The 17,321-nt window shown below is 33.7% G+C and overlaps 1 protein-coding gene across 2 annotated transcripts in view; it reads left to right on the top strand.

Annotated features, from left to right (window-relative positions):
* Positions 1-17,321, top strand: part of LOC111043270 (sodium/bile acid cotransporter 5) — a 43,918-nt gene that overhangs the window by 23,289 nt on the left and 3,308 nt on the right. For both annotated transcript variants that reach the window (XM_039436280.1, XM_039436279.1), the window contains exons 3-6: positions 3,954-4,165; positions 7,198-7,372; positions 12,068-12,330; positions 14,278-14,464. In XM_039436280.1, the coding sequence (XP_039292214.1) occupies positions 3,954-4,165; positions 7,198-7,372; positions 12,068-12,330; positions 14,278-14,464 (837 nt within the window). The remainder of the gene's footprint in view (positions 1-3,953; positions 4,166-7,197; positions 7,373-12,067; positions 12,331-14,277; positions 14,465-17,321) is intronic.

Here is a 17,321-nt window from a genome sequence, read left to right on the forward strand (position 1 = left end):
AGGAAGAAATTTCGTATAAGATTTGTATAATGTGTTTCTTTGTTGGACGTTCTTGAACGTTTCATGAGCGCTCAAATTTGAAAGAAGCTCAATGTGAAACAGTTTGAACAAGTTCGAAAACTCCAAACAAAGGAACAAATTATATGAAGCATATTGGAAATTTCTTCTTCATTTCAAACATATCTTTAGAATTAGATTTCGATTTTGGCACTTTTCCAGTTGTTGACGTTTCCCAAAAATATAAAAAATCAGTATATCTCGAAAACCAAGGTCGACATAAGAAAATTATACTAAAAATTGTTGTTGCAAATTTGATGTAGAGTCTATGGTCTTCGTCTGTTACACCTTTCGTGCGACACCTGTATAGAGCTGGTTTAAACGTTGTCTCAAAGGAAAACACTTCAAGTTCTTATTAGAATAGTTTGATAGTGCGAAATTGCACCATAACAAGTGCTACCGGAGGTTGAATTGGAAATGACTTCCTCCACTGGATCAAAGCCTTCATGATCATGGATGTCAGTTTGTGTTTAAAAATGTCATCAAGTAAAAATTTCGTTGTTGATCATTCTTATCGATATTTAGCATCGAATACTGTTGTAAAAATTATTCCAAAACTATCCATTTGTTTATCTTGGATAGGCTGGGCTGTTGTAGCACTCTTGGGTCCTGTGGAGGAAGGCATTTTTAACGTAAAAGCCCGTGCTTGTTATTTCGCGATTTTGTACTTTCTAACTATTTTAATAAAAACTTGAGGTAACAACACCCTTTGTAACAACACTAAATACAGCTTTTTTGAATATTTCTATGGAATAATCAAAGCTTATAGTCCTTTTTGAAACACGCTATATTTTAGGTATTTCATAATAAGTGAATTTAGCTCGTTTTATAGTTGAGTGAAGGACATTTCTATACTGTATATATCTATTTTTTAGAGCCAGGTTGAAAGGTTGATTTTGTGACTGTTTTCTAAGTTTGTCTCTATTGCGGATTGAGTTAACCAAATTATAAGTGATCCATGGTTTTAGCCTCGAATTTTTTGCGTTATTAACAACTTCAACAGTATTGGATGATATTATATTTTGTAAGGTACTGATAAAATTAATTGAGGATGTGTTTAGATCAGTTACAGCTGTTACGTGATCCCAGTTTTGATGAGATTTAGAAAGGTTGATATTGGACCAGTTACGTATTAACTTTACCTCCCGTTGTTCAGGTCTTTTGTTTTCTCGGGTGTGAAGTATAATACATGTAGCAAAATGATCTGTCACAGCTGATTCTATTACTACTGATTTTGCAACAAATTCACTAATCCGTCTTAGAAAAAAATGGTCTAAGCAGCTATTACTGTCCGGTCTTGTAATGTTCTCTATGCACGGTATCAGATTTGCCTCACATAGCGTGTCCAAATAATCGTCACGTAATGGATAAGGATTAGGCTGTAGAAGATCGCAATTAATATCTCCACCAATATACATAATTTGGAATGGCGAAATTCATTATCATAGTACGCAGAGAGACCCTCGATGAACCGTGGAAAGCTGGAATTAGGACTACGATAAACGGCCAACAGATTGAATTTAACCCCCTCCCAATTGAAATTAAGAGATAGGCTCGTGGCCACTCCACCCAGCAACAGCTGACTGCAAGTAACGGATAGGCTACTATCAATATAGACGACAATACCATCGCTACTATTTAAATTATTATAGGACCTATGCAGAGTGTATCCATGAATGTTATTTAAATCGCTATCATCCTTAAGCCAAGCTTCCGTAAGGATAATACTATGACATTTTACTTGAAGCCCTTGCAAAAGAACTACGAAAGAATCAAAGTTTTTATTATAACTACGAATGTTTTGGTGGATAACCCTAAACGCCGTCGATTTGTCAGCATCAATGTTAGCGAAATTATTTATATCATTACAGATAACACAGTCTATTAAAGGAGAATCATAAGCATCTGCATCCAGATTCATTATCTCTAAAGTAGGCAATAAAAGTAAGTCTGGTAACAGAGTTTTCAGATAGCACGTCACCGATTGAGCCTCTGACATGACGACAGGCGGACTCACATATCAGTATGAGTGTACTTGTCTGGTACAGTGAAATAGTTATTTGTGCAACTAGTGCGCAAAGTGTCAGTTTGCTGCACCGAAAGAAACGTTTACGCCCGAGCCGTAGGCGAGGGCGGAATGGTTTCTTGAGTGCAGCAGAGGAACTTTGCGCACGTATTTCACATTAAGTTTCTCCTACAGTTACCATTGAATATGAAAAGTGGGTAATTATGGGTAAAATTGCCTGAAATGCATCAAATGTTTTTGTGTAATTTTATTATTGATAAAAACCTTAATCCTAAAATCCTAAAGTCCTCGTTGTCCTTGGTTATAATATATAATGAATAATAATTAGCGCGTTGTGATTGGTTGCACCTCTGCTCACTATAGCAGCCACAGCAGTCACTGTTACCAACTTCATTTTGATTTTGCTGCACTGTTGCTCCATATAACCTACTGAGTATTTTGCGTTACCATGTTGCAAATCTGGAGTGCAGAAAAATTTTTCCCGCACTAGAGCGGAAAAGTGATTCTTTGTGTTCTGTAATCAGTGCAGCAATGGCCACTTTTCAACGTAACTGTAGGAAAATATTAGTTGTAATGGGACTATCCATCATACTTCATAGTTCAGGCTGAGTGGGAATGGTCCCATTATGATTCATGGGAATAATTCATCCACTGTACCGTACACCTAAACTGATACTGATATGTAGGAATCCAGCTTTAAGATAGCCGGGACAGTCGCCCAAGAGTGTCCATTCGAGAACTGGCACAAGAAAAATATAGTTCATGAATTGAATAGTTGTAAGTTCTTAAATTCTGTCTTTCATAATAATGGTAATAATAATGTATTGTAATCGTGTAATTCACAAACAGTTGTGAATAAATTATTGTTCAAGGTAAATTGATTATCATAGGAAATATAATTTACGGATTTGCTATTGAAATGGAAAACACTATTAACTTTCCACTACTTGAAGACATAAGGGACTTGCGGGTAATGAAGGAATGTGACTTCATACAATAATTCAAGGATAAAAGTTATTGACAATTTCAGTTTGTCTTTTCATTATGGAGAAAATACCACAACATCGTACACAACATAACTGTAATGTTTATCATTCATATTGATGTAGTCTGTATTGGAATAAATAACTTGATCCATCAAAGTACATACATAACTCTATAAATATTATTCGATGCAGTCATTCAATACAATATATGTTAGTATTAGATATGAGTTCACATTGAGCGTGAGAAATTATAATCTATTATTTTGTTGATTGTTTCTTACTATTTATCACGATATCTACTGGTATTGAAGAAGAATTACTCAAATCTTATTTTATAGGTCTAACTAAAATCTTGATCAGTAGAATAGTGAAATGCAATTCCTGATACAGATACACCAATATAGTGATACAGATACTAGATGAATACCCATGTAAACTGACAAACTAAATTTATCACTATTAATCTTATTAAACTTGAGATGTTAAATTATAACACCTATCCAAAATTCTTCATAGCATCTCCTACTTCCTGGATCTTTTTCTTTAATTTTGAAATCTTTAGAATAATAATATTTCATCAACCCCAATAACTTTAGATCTGAGTTGGCTGTATAACGTTTGATTTAAGTTGGCATTATTGTGTTTGATCCTACTACAGTAAATCAATCTTTTAAAAAATCAAAAACGGTATATTTTTAATTATAATAAAACACTGGGATGTTGTATTTTTATATTTTATTTATTATTATTAATCAATATTCCAAGTTATAAATGATATATTCTACTATTTGGCATAATTACACATTCCTAATAAATTCCTCATCACGAATTAGTTTAATGATTGAGTAGCCTATAAATGAAATAACGTTTGTTGTTGATTGCAGAAATTCGAGAGTCCGAGAAGACGGCAAAATTTACAGTTGTGAGACAGGAACGTCCGATCGACCGAATGTTCCTTATAAGTGTGATTGTTCTCGTTTTTATTCTCTACATAAACTTCGGCTGTGCTCTCGACTTGGAGGTTCTCATGCAAACCATTAAACGACCAATCGGCCCGGCTATTGGCGTCTTCTGTCAGTTCATCGTTATGCCGATTGTAAGTTGAATTATAGTGGGTAAAAATATTGTATTTATTATTATTTGCGTCTGGCTCACATAATGGAAGTCGCTAAGTACGTCTATGAACTAAATTTCTGGGTACTCTAAGTTTTTTCTCTTCCAAGTATGCCTTCATTCTCTCTGAGAATGCCTTCTTTCTAACCTTAGTCCATCTAGTCCCGCTCCTTCTACAAGCTTCCACTCGCCTGACCTCCCAATTTTCAACGCATTTCCGATATTTTTACTTTTTTCAGGAATTCTCGCTAGGTTGAGATCATTTTTAACATTTTTTATCCAATCTCCTCCATTTTTAAGGGAGAATATATATTTGACCATTCTTCTTGTTATTCTGCTCACGGGAAGTCTTCTAATATGGCCAAAAAACTTGAGTCTTCTTTTTCTTATGTCAGAGACTATATTAGAGTGTTGTTCGACTACAATATTTTTCTGAATGAAATAAAAACACTCATATGTTTGCAAATTGTACACAGTTTTATTTGGTACAGGACCATGGTTTCGTGACCACACACGTCACATTTCCCAAAAAAATCACATTTGTCACAAAATGTGACCTGTGTGGTCACCAGTAGCGGCTGGTGATCTTTCAGCTTGGGGGTTCAACCTCATGATATATAGGGGAGAAAGGTCAAGAGGATATAGAGTATTGAGCATAATCAAGTGTAAAGGTAATCAATAATAATTTTAAGGAATTACTCCCCAAAGATTAAGCATATTTTCTACAAATATAGATTTTTTTGTCCTGTTCATATTTTTCTTGTTTGATTTTTACTTTGGGAGTTAATCTACCATCATGTATTTTACACCTATCCTCAATATTAATAATGTTTTTTTCTTTAACAAATACTGAACCTTATTCATATTTCTTCATCAAAATGCTGTTACGGTACCTAACACAATAAATTATATTCACACTCTCACTAAAACAAAATGGACATACTAGAAATACTAGAAATTACTAGTCTATATTCTTCAACACACAAAACAAATTTATATAACGAAAAATGCAGTGAAAGCTATCACAACTGTATACAGTGTAAACCCGAAACCGTACTGTATAACCTCAAAACTGTCACGCTTTCTACTTCTTGTTCACCGCTTTTTTACTGTTTACTGCCACCAAATTTGAATTTATTGGTTATGTTCAAGATGGCACTGCTACTGAATCCGTATCACGAATACTCACGATTCATTCCGAGGTTTACCGAATGCTACACTTGCCTCGGCTAGGTTCGGCTACTCTTGGATGAACTCGTGCAAACTTGGTTCAGACAGGATTGTGAACCAAATCCGTGCTAGCAAACCGATTCCCCTCCTCTGTTCCACTACCTCACCGAGCACTGTTTTTGGGTTCACATCGAGGAATGAACACTGCTTTCCACCACCACCCGTCTCGTCATGCCATTCGGTGCTGTTTCAAGCAGGCCGCAAAACATCGACGTTAATTTTACGTAGATGAAAAAATTTTGTGATGTAATTTCATGAGTATAAAATAAAAATATAATTATATGAGTAGAATTTATCATTCTATAGGAGTTGGTTCTATTCTGGGGGTTCAATGAACCATTGAACACATAGGACGAGCCGCCACTGGTGGTCACGAAACCATGGTCCTGTACCAAATAAAACTGTGTACAATTTGCAAACATATGTGTGTTTTTATTTCATTATGGAATGGTTCTACAACATTGACAGTGACTTATATAGAATTTTTCTGAAGTCTAAAACTATACTCTGTATGTCTTGGGCCAAGAATCTTCCGGATAATTTTCCTCTCCTCTTTCAAAAGAACATCCAAATCCATTTTACGAGCGAGCGTCAATGTTCCACTTGCATATGTCATGGAAGGTATATTGTATTTATAGTAATTCAATTATTAAAGTCGTGTATAGTTATTAATATTGTATTTATAGTTATTCAATTTCTGTTGATTCTAATAATATTTTATTCAGCTCATTATTGAAAATGACAAAGCAATTTGAATTTTACTCACTATGCCACGGAAAATTTATTAAGATTGCTCATTGCGGATTAAGGCGAACGCAGACAGACGGAGGAAAAATGCCTCCCCAAATGTTCAAATGCTGCAACGCACACAGACGTCAGTCTGAAGGACATCTGTCTGCATATGTCTGCTCACGTGTGCATGCAGACCTGTGATATTATTTCTCCTTCTGCCTGTTGTTGTGTATGTTCGTCTCTAGTACTTGAGTTAATATTAATGTTTGAAAATGGGTCCATAATCTATGTCCATAAAACTCTTTATTATCTAAATAAAAATATAAATTTAAGTACCCTTTTAAAATTAAATTTTAAACATACATTAATGTTTACACTGTCTTTGTAAACATAATAAAGAGTTGTCTTTTTTCTTTAGGGCTACTTTTGAATATAAATAAAAATATAAATTCAAGTACCTTTTTAAAATATTATCTAGTCACAACATGTTTCGGCTATATGACGCCAATATCAAGTAACTTGAGCAATATACATGTTGTGACTAGATAATATTTTAAAAGGTTACTTAGATTTATATTTTTATTTATATTCAAAAGTAGCCCTAAAGAAAAAGACAACTCTTTATTATGTTTACTAAGACAGTGTAAACATTCAAGTATGTTTACTGTTACTTTTTCTAAATTTTACTATTTCTTATATTATGAGAATAATGACTGTCTTGTGAAACCTAGTGAATATCCTATGATGGAAATTGATGAAAAATTGCATTTATTCAAATGCTAATCGATAAATAATATTGGATTTTCCTTCAATAATAATAATAATTTCCTATGAGCTTAAGGTTGGACCCAAACTGTCTGCTATCACCTAACCGGTTTGGGTTCCTAATCATTGACAAGTTGGGTTGTTTTTAAAATATATTGTACTGAATTTTTATGTTATTTTATAGCACATATTATCCATATTCAACACACTTTTTTATATAATTAAATTATTCAGCATAAGAATCCATTAAAACTAGACCTTCCTTTTCATTTTTAATTTATTTTTCAGATTGGATTTTTGATAGGCCAGCTATTGTTCAAGGACTCGACAGCTCTGCAGCTTGGATTCTTCTTCACTGGTATTGTGCCAGCAGGAGGTGCCTCCAACATATGGACCTGCATATTGGGTGGCAACCTCAATCTCAGTATTACTATGACAACTGTTAGCACATTCACCGCATTTTGTAAGTTCAACACTCCAAAACATTTATTAATTCAATAACACAGTCCAAACAAGAATTATATGTAACTTCGTGTGATGAATATGTCTTGTGATAATACGTCATTGCGATTGAATAAATCTGTCTTGAAAATCTTCAATTTTCCTTTAATATTCTATTTAATCCTGCATTTATTTCGATTCTCTAAAAACTCGCCAAATGCATTTTTTTATTCGTTTGTTATAAGCTTGGAAAAAACGAATAAAAAAATGCATTTGGCGAGTTTTTAAAGAATCGAAATAAATGCAGGATTAAATAGAATATTGAAGGAAAGTTGAAGATTTTTAAGTTTGTTATAAGCTTGGAAAAAAACAATCACTGGAATTATGGGAAATAAATCCCATTTCTATCATTTTGAGTTTTATATTCATTTATTAAACTTGATAATTTCATCAATTATTCAACCGAATAATATTAACCCTCAACCCTTTTTCAATGCTATGTGATCTCTCACGAGCATTTGACTGTATTCCTCATACAGTTCTATGAAAGAAATTGGAGCATTATGGCTTACAGGAATGTGCAATTCGGGTGTTTGAGTCTTACCTTTCTGAGAGAAAACAGATTGTACATTGGAATGATCAGTGCTCAATTCCTCTTCTGGTGAAACGGGGTGTGCCACAGGGCTCATTGTTGGGCCCATTACTCTTTCTTGTAGCAATAAATTATTTGCACTACTATCTAGAGGGAAATGTGCTGTTCTATGCGGATGACACTTCCTTGTTCCTTGCAAATAAGAGTGCCACCCAGGCTAAAGCAGATGTGATGGAGCTGTATGATAAAGCTCGTGATTGGTTCTCACTAAACAGATTGTCTCTGAATGAGGCAAAAACCCAAAGTATATTGTTCTCTCTATCAGATATCAGTGAGTATTTGCAGCCGGTCCGATTATTGGGGTTCACTCTTGATGCCAAGTTACTCTGGGAACCTCATATAGACATGGTGTGCTCCAGTCTCAGCAGCATTGTCTATCTACTGAGAAGGCTGATGTCTGAACTGCCAATTTCGGTGGTCAGACAGGCCTATTTTGCTTTTTTTCATTCGAGGATGAAATTGCTGTTAATTCAGAAGAGAGCGGTCCGGGTGATTTCTGGGGCGGGCTATCTCGATCACTGTAAGCCCCTTCTTTCTAAAAATGGCATTCTATCCGTCATTAATGAGTTAATCTATCAATGTTTGAAGGATATACTTCAGATGCAGGATAGGCTACCAAAGAGCAATGACATTCACAGTCACTTCACAAGAAACCGTGAGAGTATATATATACCAAGATGCAGACTTGAAAAGTCCAAGTCGAGCTACCCTGTGATAGGCTACAAATTCTATAACTTGCTACCAACTCAAGTTAGATCCTTGCCAAATAAACGTTTTCTCCAAGTACTTAGATCCTGGTTGATTGTGAATCAATTTTACTCAGTAGAGGAATTCATTACGGCCGATCACAACACCCTAGTCAATTTAATATAATGCTTTTTTTGTCTATTGATACCCAAGTACAGGAGACTAAATTATCTGATCTAATTGTAAATTTGCTTTAGCTGATCTGTTTTATTTATTATTATCTATTGTATGTATTGTATCTGTGCAATTTATTGTATGTTTCTTTAATGTCAATTGTGACTTGGCTATAAATGTAACTTCTATGTTCAACTGGCCCAATAAAAACTTGAAACTTGGTTTGGTGTGGTCTAATTAAAAAAAAAAAGAACAATAAATTGGAAATCATTGTTACAATTAATTCCCTGTCTAGGACAGTCTAAGTGCTGTCACTCTATGTATTCCCAGTGTCCCATAATTTGTAATTTAGGTAATAATTTATAGTTGCTTTATTAGAATTGTAAATAATCTTGTAGTTTCATTTTTAAATATTTTATGATTAAGGTACATTACTTTTATTATGCAACCAATAACATCGTGGATTGAGTGGAAGAGGGGGCTCTTATTGTCTCAACTTCGCCCATATCACTTCTTGTAATGTTATAAAGTGCAATTAATAGTTATTTGTATATCTAGAGTGAAAAGTACGACTTTTTCTCCCTGTGGGAAAAAGTTTGAAGCCCGAGGCGAAGCCGAGGGCAACAATTTTCCTGAGGGAGAAAAAGTATTTTTTGCTCGTGATGTACACAACATTTTTCCTCCATCTACATTTTTTTATAGAAACTGCAAATTAAATCATTCTAATAACTTACGTATTGGTGACAATGTTTCCTAACAACATAACCTAAAATCTAAAACCTAAAAACCGGTCGTCTGATTGGCACTGCCGATTGCGCTATCTATCGGCCAAAGTTGTAACAATTATATCAGCTGGGCAGGCTACCAAAAATGGCTGACTCCAGATCACGCGGTTCAGATTTGAATTGCAGATCAAAAATATTTGTTGGCTGGTATTTTGAATAAAATAAAATATTTTAAAAATTGTATAAATTTTTATCGTCTACTAATATTAAGAATATAATATCATACAAACATATATTTCATGAGTTGATCAAATTTCTGGTTGTGGTATTGAATTCAGTTGACTCAATGACAGACACCTCTATTACGCTTTCTCATCTGAGCTTAGACCTTCTAACCTATTACCATGTAAGTTTTTAAAATAGAGATGCTTCCCATGTTATTTAAATGGAGTCACTTTTCCTCCCTAGGGAGTTTTTCTGTTTTTTACTACCGAGAGCGAAAAAGTGACACTTTAGTATTATGTTTCAGGGAGTAAAGTAAGTACTTTAGACAGTAGGTGGAGGAAAAAGACATTTATCCGTCTATCTATCTGTCCACCAGATAGTACCAGATATTTCAACATTTTGTGACATTTTCATCTATAATTTTTCAAGCCTTTATTTTATGTATTGATAAAATGCTGCTTAACCCAACAAACAAGTTATGATGTGTAATCAGTGCTAGATTATAGAATATAATGGTTCTAATGCATTGAGTTTCATCACAGTCCTTGAAAAACTTTGGGGTCAGATTTGACTCCACCTTAGTCGTTTCGTTACTATTTTTTGCCCAACCAGTTGAGGGTTATTAATATTTGAAGGATTCAACCCTATTTCTGACAGATGTATAATACATTTGCAACAGTTGATATTTGTTGATGTAATAGTCTTGTGATTAAAGTTTTAGATGAAGAACCACACACTCAAAGTCCACTAAAAACCAACAGTCAATGCTTGAGTTCTTGAAGACTCATACCTTAAATTGAAATAATATTTGTAAACACAATAAGTTGAATATTATTTTTGGTGAATTCGGTGCGGGAGAAAGGAGAAAACAATCCACTATTATTTACTCTACTTGTTCGAAGTGATTTTAAATTTGGCTATAGTGAGGTACACGTTATAGTGGCAGTGGAAAAAGAAAGGAGAACAGCGTTGCGGATTCTCTGCCTTGCCACTGCCTTCTATAGACGATAGCTGCTGATACCGGTATATATGATGTGATATTAACTTTTCATTCTTGTTTAAAATGATCAATTAGGCCTATTTATTCTTATTCGTCAAGAAAATATATTTTCAATGATTCAATAATAAATTCTCATAATTGAGATCAAATATTTTGTTAATTGATTCCACATTGTTAAAAAATGATTCGAACACGTTGCAGAGCCAGAAAAGGATAGCTTTGTTGAATGATAGACAATGATTAACACCAATGTTAATCAAATTAATGATTAATTAATCAATTATAATGTCATTATTATAACGTGGTCCTCACTATAGAAGTAGTGCATTGCTTTTTGATGACCAAAGTTTCTCAAAAAAAAATCAGTAATCTTTCCTCTCTTTATAATAACATATTGAACATTGATTTTGACATGACAACGTCTTATAAATTGGTTTGCCGGGTGACACTTCAAGAAACTGCGTTACGTTCCCACGTTATGCGCTCACAATGAGAGCGAGTGAGAGCGTTCGTTTCGGTTCACGGTCGTCTGGAAAGAGCACGAATAGGAGCAGTGGCGAGCAACGCAGCAGCTTAAGCCCAGCAACCCGAAGGCATTCACCTGGAGAGAGAGTGAAACAGAGCAGTCAACCTGCGCAGGCGCCTCAAGCAATCTCCTGCGACTGCGCCACTCCTTAGTGAATAGGTTATGTGAATAAGTATAAGTGAATAGGTATAAGCAGAGAAAACTCCTGTAATTGTAATTCTGTGGTATAAGTGTAAGTATAATAGGTATAAGTGAATAGGTTATGTTGTAGTAATCACAATGTTGTGGTAGTTTTCAATCACAAAAGTAGTATAAATCGTTTCTCAGCCAATAATAATTTGTTTAACTTGAAAAAATGAGCGCGACTTGTTATGTAAAAAATTGAATCGAGCACAGTTAGCCCGCCTAAGAGCGAGAGAGACAGAGTGATTTTGTTGAGGATGTGTGAAGGTAAAAATAAAATTTTGTTAATATGAAATTCAGTGCGAGATTCTTTGTATAAATTAATGTTTTGAATATAATTCTTTGTATAAATAAATGTTTTAAATTGTTACTATTATTTCATCCTTCCTACTATAGGAATGAATATTCACATTGAAATTATTTTACCACTCAAAGTCGTTGTCACGTAAAACTTTCGCCCGTATACCAACTTTACAGGCAACTATGCAATTTTTTTTTCTAAGTTTTTTAAATTACGTATTTATTTATTGATTTCACTTTTGCAGTGCTGATACCATTCTGGTCGTTCACTCTGGGTCGCGTAATCTTCGCCAATGGCAACATGATGGTGCCTTACGGCTCAATCGCCCGCTCTGCGATCAGCCTCATCATTCCACTCGTGATTGGCGCATTCCTGCAATTCCACGCCCCCAAATTCTCCAAATTGATGGTGCGAATACTGAAACCGTTCTCAGCCGCCCTTCTGCTCTTCATCATAGCATTTGCAATCGTCACTAACTTGTACCTCTTCAAATTGTTCACCTGGCAAGTAAGTAACAGACCACTAGCTTCATAATAATTATTTATTCATTTATTCAATGCTTCACAAAACACAATTCATTGAAGTGATTAGGGAAGGACCAACAGACACAGCCCAAAACTGTTCCTTCCCCGAATTTCGAATCTAAGTCCAATTTTTAGTACAAACACTTCAAAACCAGAAATTTTTACATTTTTTAAAACCAAATAAAATAACAAAAATACACTTATCACTTGAAATTGTAAAATAATGTAAATTCTATTTAAATCGAAACAATTACTCATCATAAACTCTGGACTGTTCATTTAAAATTAGGATTTGAAGTAGTTTTGGGCGTACGCCTTTTCTATTTACCCGCATTATATTTTATTGTTTATGTTCATGAATGAATGAATAAAAACAGATATTATTATCAATTCTAGCAAATGATACAATATTAAAATAATCCGTAACTGGAAACAAAATGTATTTCAGCATAAATGAATGGATAAAATTATATATCATCAATTTTGGCAAATGATACAATATCAAAATAATCTGTAACTAGAAACAGAAAGTATTTCAGCAATATCTGCGCCTCCAAAGAATGTTTGTAATGAACTTGAAAGATAAATCTATGAGAAGAAAAGAAGCCCATGATCATGGGAAAACTTATTCTCATTGAAATATCCATTAATATCCATTATTGTAAACAAATTTAAGACATTTGACTTTTTAATATTTTGTGAGATGAAACAAAAAACTTCAAATTGAGACCAAAAGTGACTTTTATCTTGCCATGATGTTTATGTACATAATTTGAATTATTTTGTACTTCTTCCTTCACATACTTATTCTTGAATGTAACCACTACTGGTTATATTTACCAGAAAATACAAAGAGTTACCAAAATACTGTAGTAACTCATTCTCTGCAAATTTTGTCTTTCAAAGCAACTTATTCAACTAACAAATATTTTTCTAATACACAATTCGCCTATTTTATAAAATATGTTACCACTGTAACCACTGCTGGTCTGATGGCTAAAATACTGTAGTATTTCTTTCTCTATCCTACCTATTCTAACTATCACTACAACCTATTGAACTGAAAATATTCAGTCAAAGCTCAATTCGTCTATTGGATAAAGTATTTTTAAGTTTTTATATAATTTATGTTATGTAAGAGATCATTGGATACTTCTAATGATTGAGAGAATTATCTACTCATTCTAATTGCCCCACCCTAACTCCTTACACCTTCAACTCATATAAATCACACAACCTTCTGCTCCTGCAAATGAAACGCAATAAATTTATAATATACATCAATGCAATTTGTATCAATCCAATTACTTTTTTCTATTTATAAAATAGGATTATAGTACTCTTTGAAATTAATAAAATAATAGATAAAGAATAGAAATTATAACAACTAGTTTCAGTTTTCACATTATCAATTTATTAATATCAAAGGGTACTATAATTATATTTTATAAATGAAAGAAAGTATTTATGAATTCATACATTTTAAGAAGATACTTTTTTCTAATTCAATGCAAAGTGATTGTAATCGTTGTCGATGTCATTGCTACTTTGTATTTTTGAAATAGAATAATTCATTGCGACAGTAAACGTTCTTAATTTTCTTCCAAATCTATTTTGTGTTTTCCCAACCTGTTACATAATGGTTGTAACCACAGTATTATTATCATCTTCCTTTTTAAAATCTAGTTTATAGTTATCTAATATAACTTACTTGCATAAGTTGCATGTACTGTATTACTGCAGTGTATCTTTTATTTTAATTACTTGGTCAATATGACTGTAAAAAGTGTGGAGACTGATTTGGGCTTAATGCCTGTAGTTTCCCTTGTTCTTGTTTTTTATCATCCGTATTTGTATTCTCAACTTCTACTTTGTGTAGGATTGCTGACATATCTAATGTCATTGTAAACGTTGTTATTCCTCTGTTCAGATCGCATTAGCGGGCTTCTGTCTTCCATTTTTCGGTTACCTGTTCGGCGGCATAATAGCCAGATTGTTGAATCAGAAGCCTGAGGACTCGCTGGCCGTGTCGATCGAGACAGGAGTCCAGAATACAGGTGTCGCCATCTTCATGCTGCGTTACTCGCTAGGCCAGCCTGAAGCCGACATAACTACTGGTAATTATTTTCTTCTCTTCTTAAAATGTATGAATTCAGGGCTACTTATTTTTATTTATAAAATAGAATCCTAGTACCCTTATTGAAATTAATAAAATAATAGATTAAAAATACAAATTAAATTTTAAAATTTATTTTGTTAAAACCTGAAGATGGTGTGGATAACCGGAACTAGCTCTTATAATTTGCATTTTTAATTCATTATTTAATTAGTTTCAAAAAAGGGTACTATAATTCTATTTTATTAATATTTTCTTCTCAGTTACTTCTAAACAATTTCTCTCAAAGTGAAATTCACTTGAACTTGAATTTCAAAAACACTTATGGAGTGAAAATGCACTTACATTGGTAGTTACTTACGATCATTTCGACCTGTTGTTGGTCATCATCAGACTGTAAGAATTTACTCTAATGTCAAGGTTATGTGTGGTAAGGGACATATCAGTGGAGGAACATGGTGAATATATCATCCCTTACACACATAACCTTGACATTAGAGTAAATTCCTACAGTCTGATGATGACCAACAACAGGTCAAAATGATCGTCACTACCAGTGTACTTCACTCTATGAGTGTTTTTAAAATTCAAGTTTGATTTCCATAGTGAAAAAGTATGGATATGCAACAGAGTATTTACTTGAAATTGATTTGTCAGTTCAAAAGTGAAATTCACTTGTCAGCATTTCTGATAAATATTATTTACGCTTACCAGTCAATCTATGCTAACAATTAGAAGTGAATCTGTATAGCACACGTTCATTTGTCATTAGAAACGGGGCATCAGTCTCATTTCTTATCGTTAATTTTGTTTGTTAAAACCTATTATTTTCAAATGCAGCAATGCTATTACTGTCTGCAGCTGTCATGATTCGTGATAACGATTAGGAAACTGATGGAGTTTGTGAATTTAATGGTTCTATTGTTAAGAACTTTGCGATAGAACTTGTCTAGTTGATCTAATAATTGACATCTTCTACTCCTTTCTATGTTTATTACTCTATTTGTGAGTATTGTCATTATTGCTGTAGAGCTTTTGTAGGTTATCTCGTTGTGTAACCTCTCTCATAATCATGCTTGATGTAGATTTTCGTTTCTGCGACCGCGGCACGACCGACGACCGAAATTAGTCAGAATGGCAACTATAAAAAATGTATTTTCTTTTTTATTTAGGGCTACTCACTTGAAAATGGCATTAATGTCCGAAACATGTTGTGATAAAATAATTTAAAAGGGTACTGAGATTTATATTTCTATTTATAAAATATGTAATATACAAAAATAAGAACTATTATTATTAATATCATCAATTTACCATACAATAATATCAATCTTTTAATAAACGAGTAGGTACGATTTGCTGTTGCAAAATAGTTTTAATTTTGACTAATTTCAGTGGTGATGCTGCGTCGTAGGGACCTACCGTGAAACTAGATTGCTATGTATCAGTGTCTGTGTTCGGTTCAGTGAAATAGTTATTTGTGCAACTAGTGCGCAAAGTGACAGTTTGCTGCACCGAAAGAAACGTTTACGCCCGAGCCGTAGGCGAGGGCGGAATGGTTTCTTGAGTGCAGCAGAGGAACTTTGCGCACGTATTTCACATTAAGTTTTTCCTACAGTTACCATTGAATATGAAAAGTGGGTAATTATGGGTAAAATTGCCTGAAATCCATCAAATAACTTAGTAGTGTTTGAATGGCGGGGGGCAGCTGTGTGGTGTGTGCTGTGGTGGCACTGTGCTGTTGCTGTCCTCGATATAATATATAATAGTAATAATTAGCGCGTTGTGCTTGGTTGCACCTCTGCTCACTATAGCAGCCACAGCAGTCACTGTTACCAACTTCATTTTGATTTTGCTGCACTGTTGCTCCATATAACCTACTAAGTATTTTGCGTTGCCATGTTGCAAATCTGGAGCAAATGCTCACGGATTTTGAAGATTTTTCATCAGCTGATTCGCCTTTGTGGCCTTACTTTGTTTTTATAGCTCACGTAAGCGCTAAATATGCAAGTATAGACACCGCTTGTATTTGCGTCGTCTGCTCTGTTCTCTATCCAAGAATTGAGTTTTAGGTTGGTTAGTTGAGTTATGAATTTTGAAATAATTGCGTGAAAAAATGTCATCTCTATAATAATTTTCAGCATTATCTTATAATCTCAATAGCCTTCTTATAATCGTGTACACTCTCATCTTCTTAAATGCCTACCTATTTCCTATTCTGTGATGGCTATCTTTATATCGGATCTTTTGTAGGAATAATGGTGATATAAATATATCATGGTTGAATCTAAAAAGAGTTTTATAGTTCTCAACTATTGGTTGTGATCGTATCTGCTATAGTTTCCTCTTACTCACACGAATTAGTTGAGCCATTTTACTAAGAGCAAAAGGTGAAAAGCTGCTCCAGAGTAGACTCAGCTTTTTTGAAGCACTTGCTTCAAAAGTTGAGCAAATGCTCTAGTTTATTCATACAATTTTGAGCATAAGCTTTTACTTTTGAGTAAGTGCTCAAACTATTTTTTTGATGAGCATGGAGCAAAAGTTTTTGCTCATGTTTATTCATAGAAAATGAAGTATATGCTCCATATTTTAGAAGTATAAGCAAATGCTCAACTTTATTGATATGAGACTGATATTTGGGAATCCAGCTTAAGAGATCATTGTGAACTGAATCAATGTCGTCATAGAAGGCTACACACTAAATAATATATTAATTTATGAAGTTTTCAGAGAAATTGTAGAATAGAAATAGAAATATATCACCATGATAAAATAGAAACAGTACTTGTTTACTTCAATATTTCAATTAGTAGTTAGTATACAACTGTCTATGATGACATGAGCATCTAATCTAAACT

This window comes from Nilaparvata lugens, chromosome 10 (assembly GCF_014356525.2).
Source record: "Nilaparvata lugens isolate BPH chromosome 10, ASM1435652v1, whole genome shotgun sequence".
Classification (NCBI taxonomy): Eukaryota; Metazoa; Arthropoda; class Insecta; order Hemiptera; family Delphacidae; genus Nilaparvata; species Nilaparvata lugens.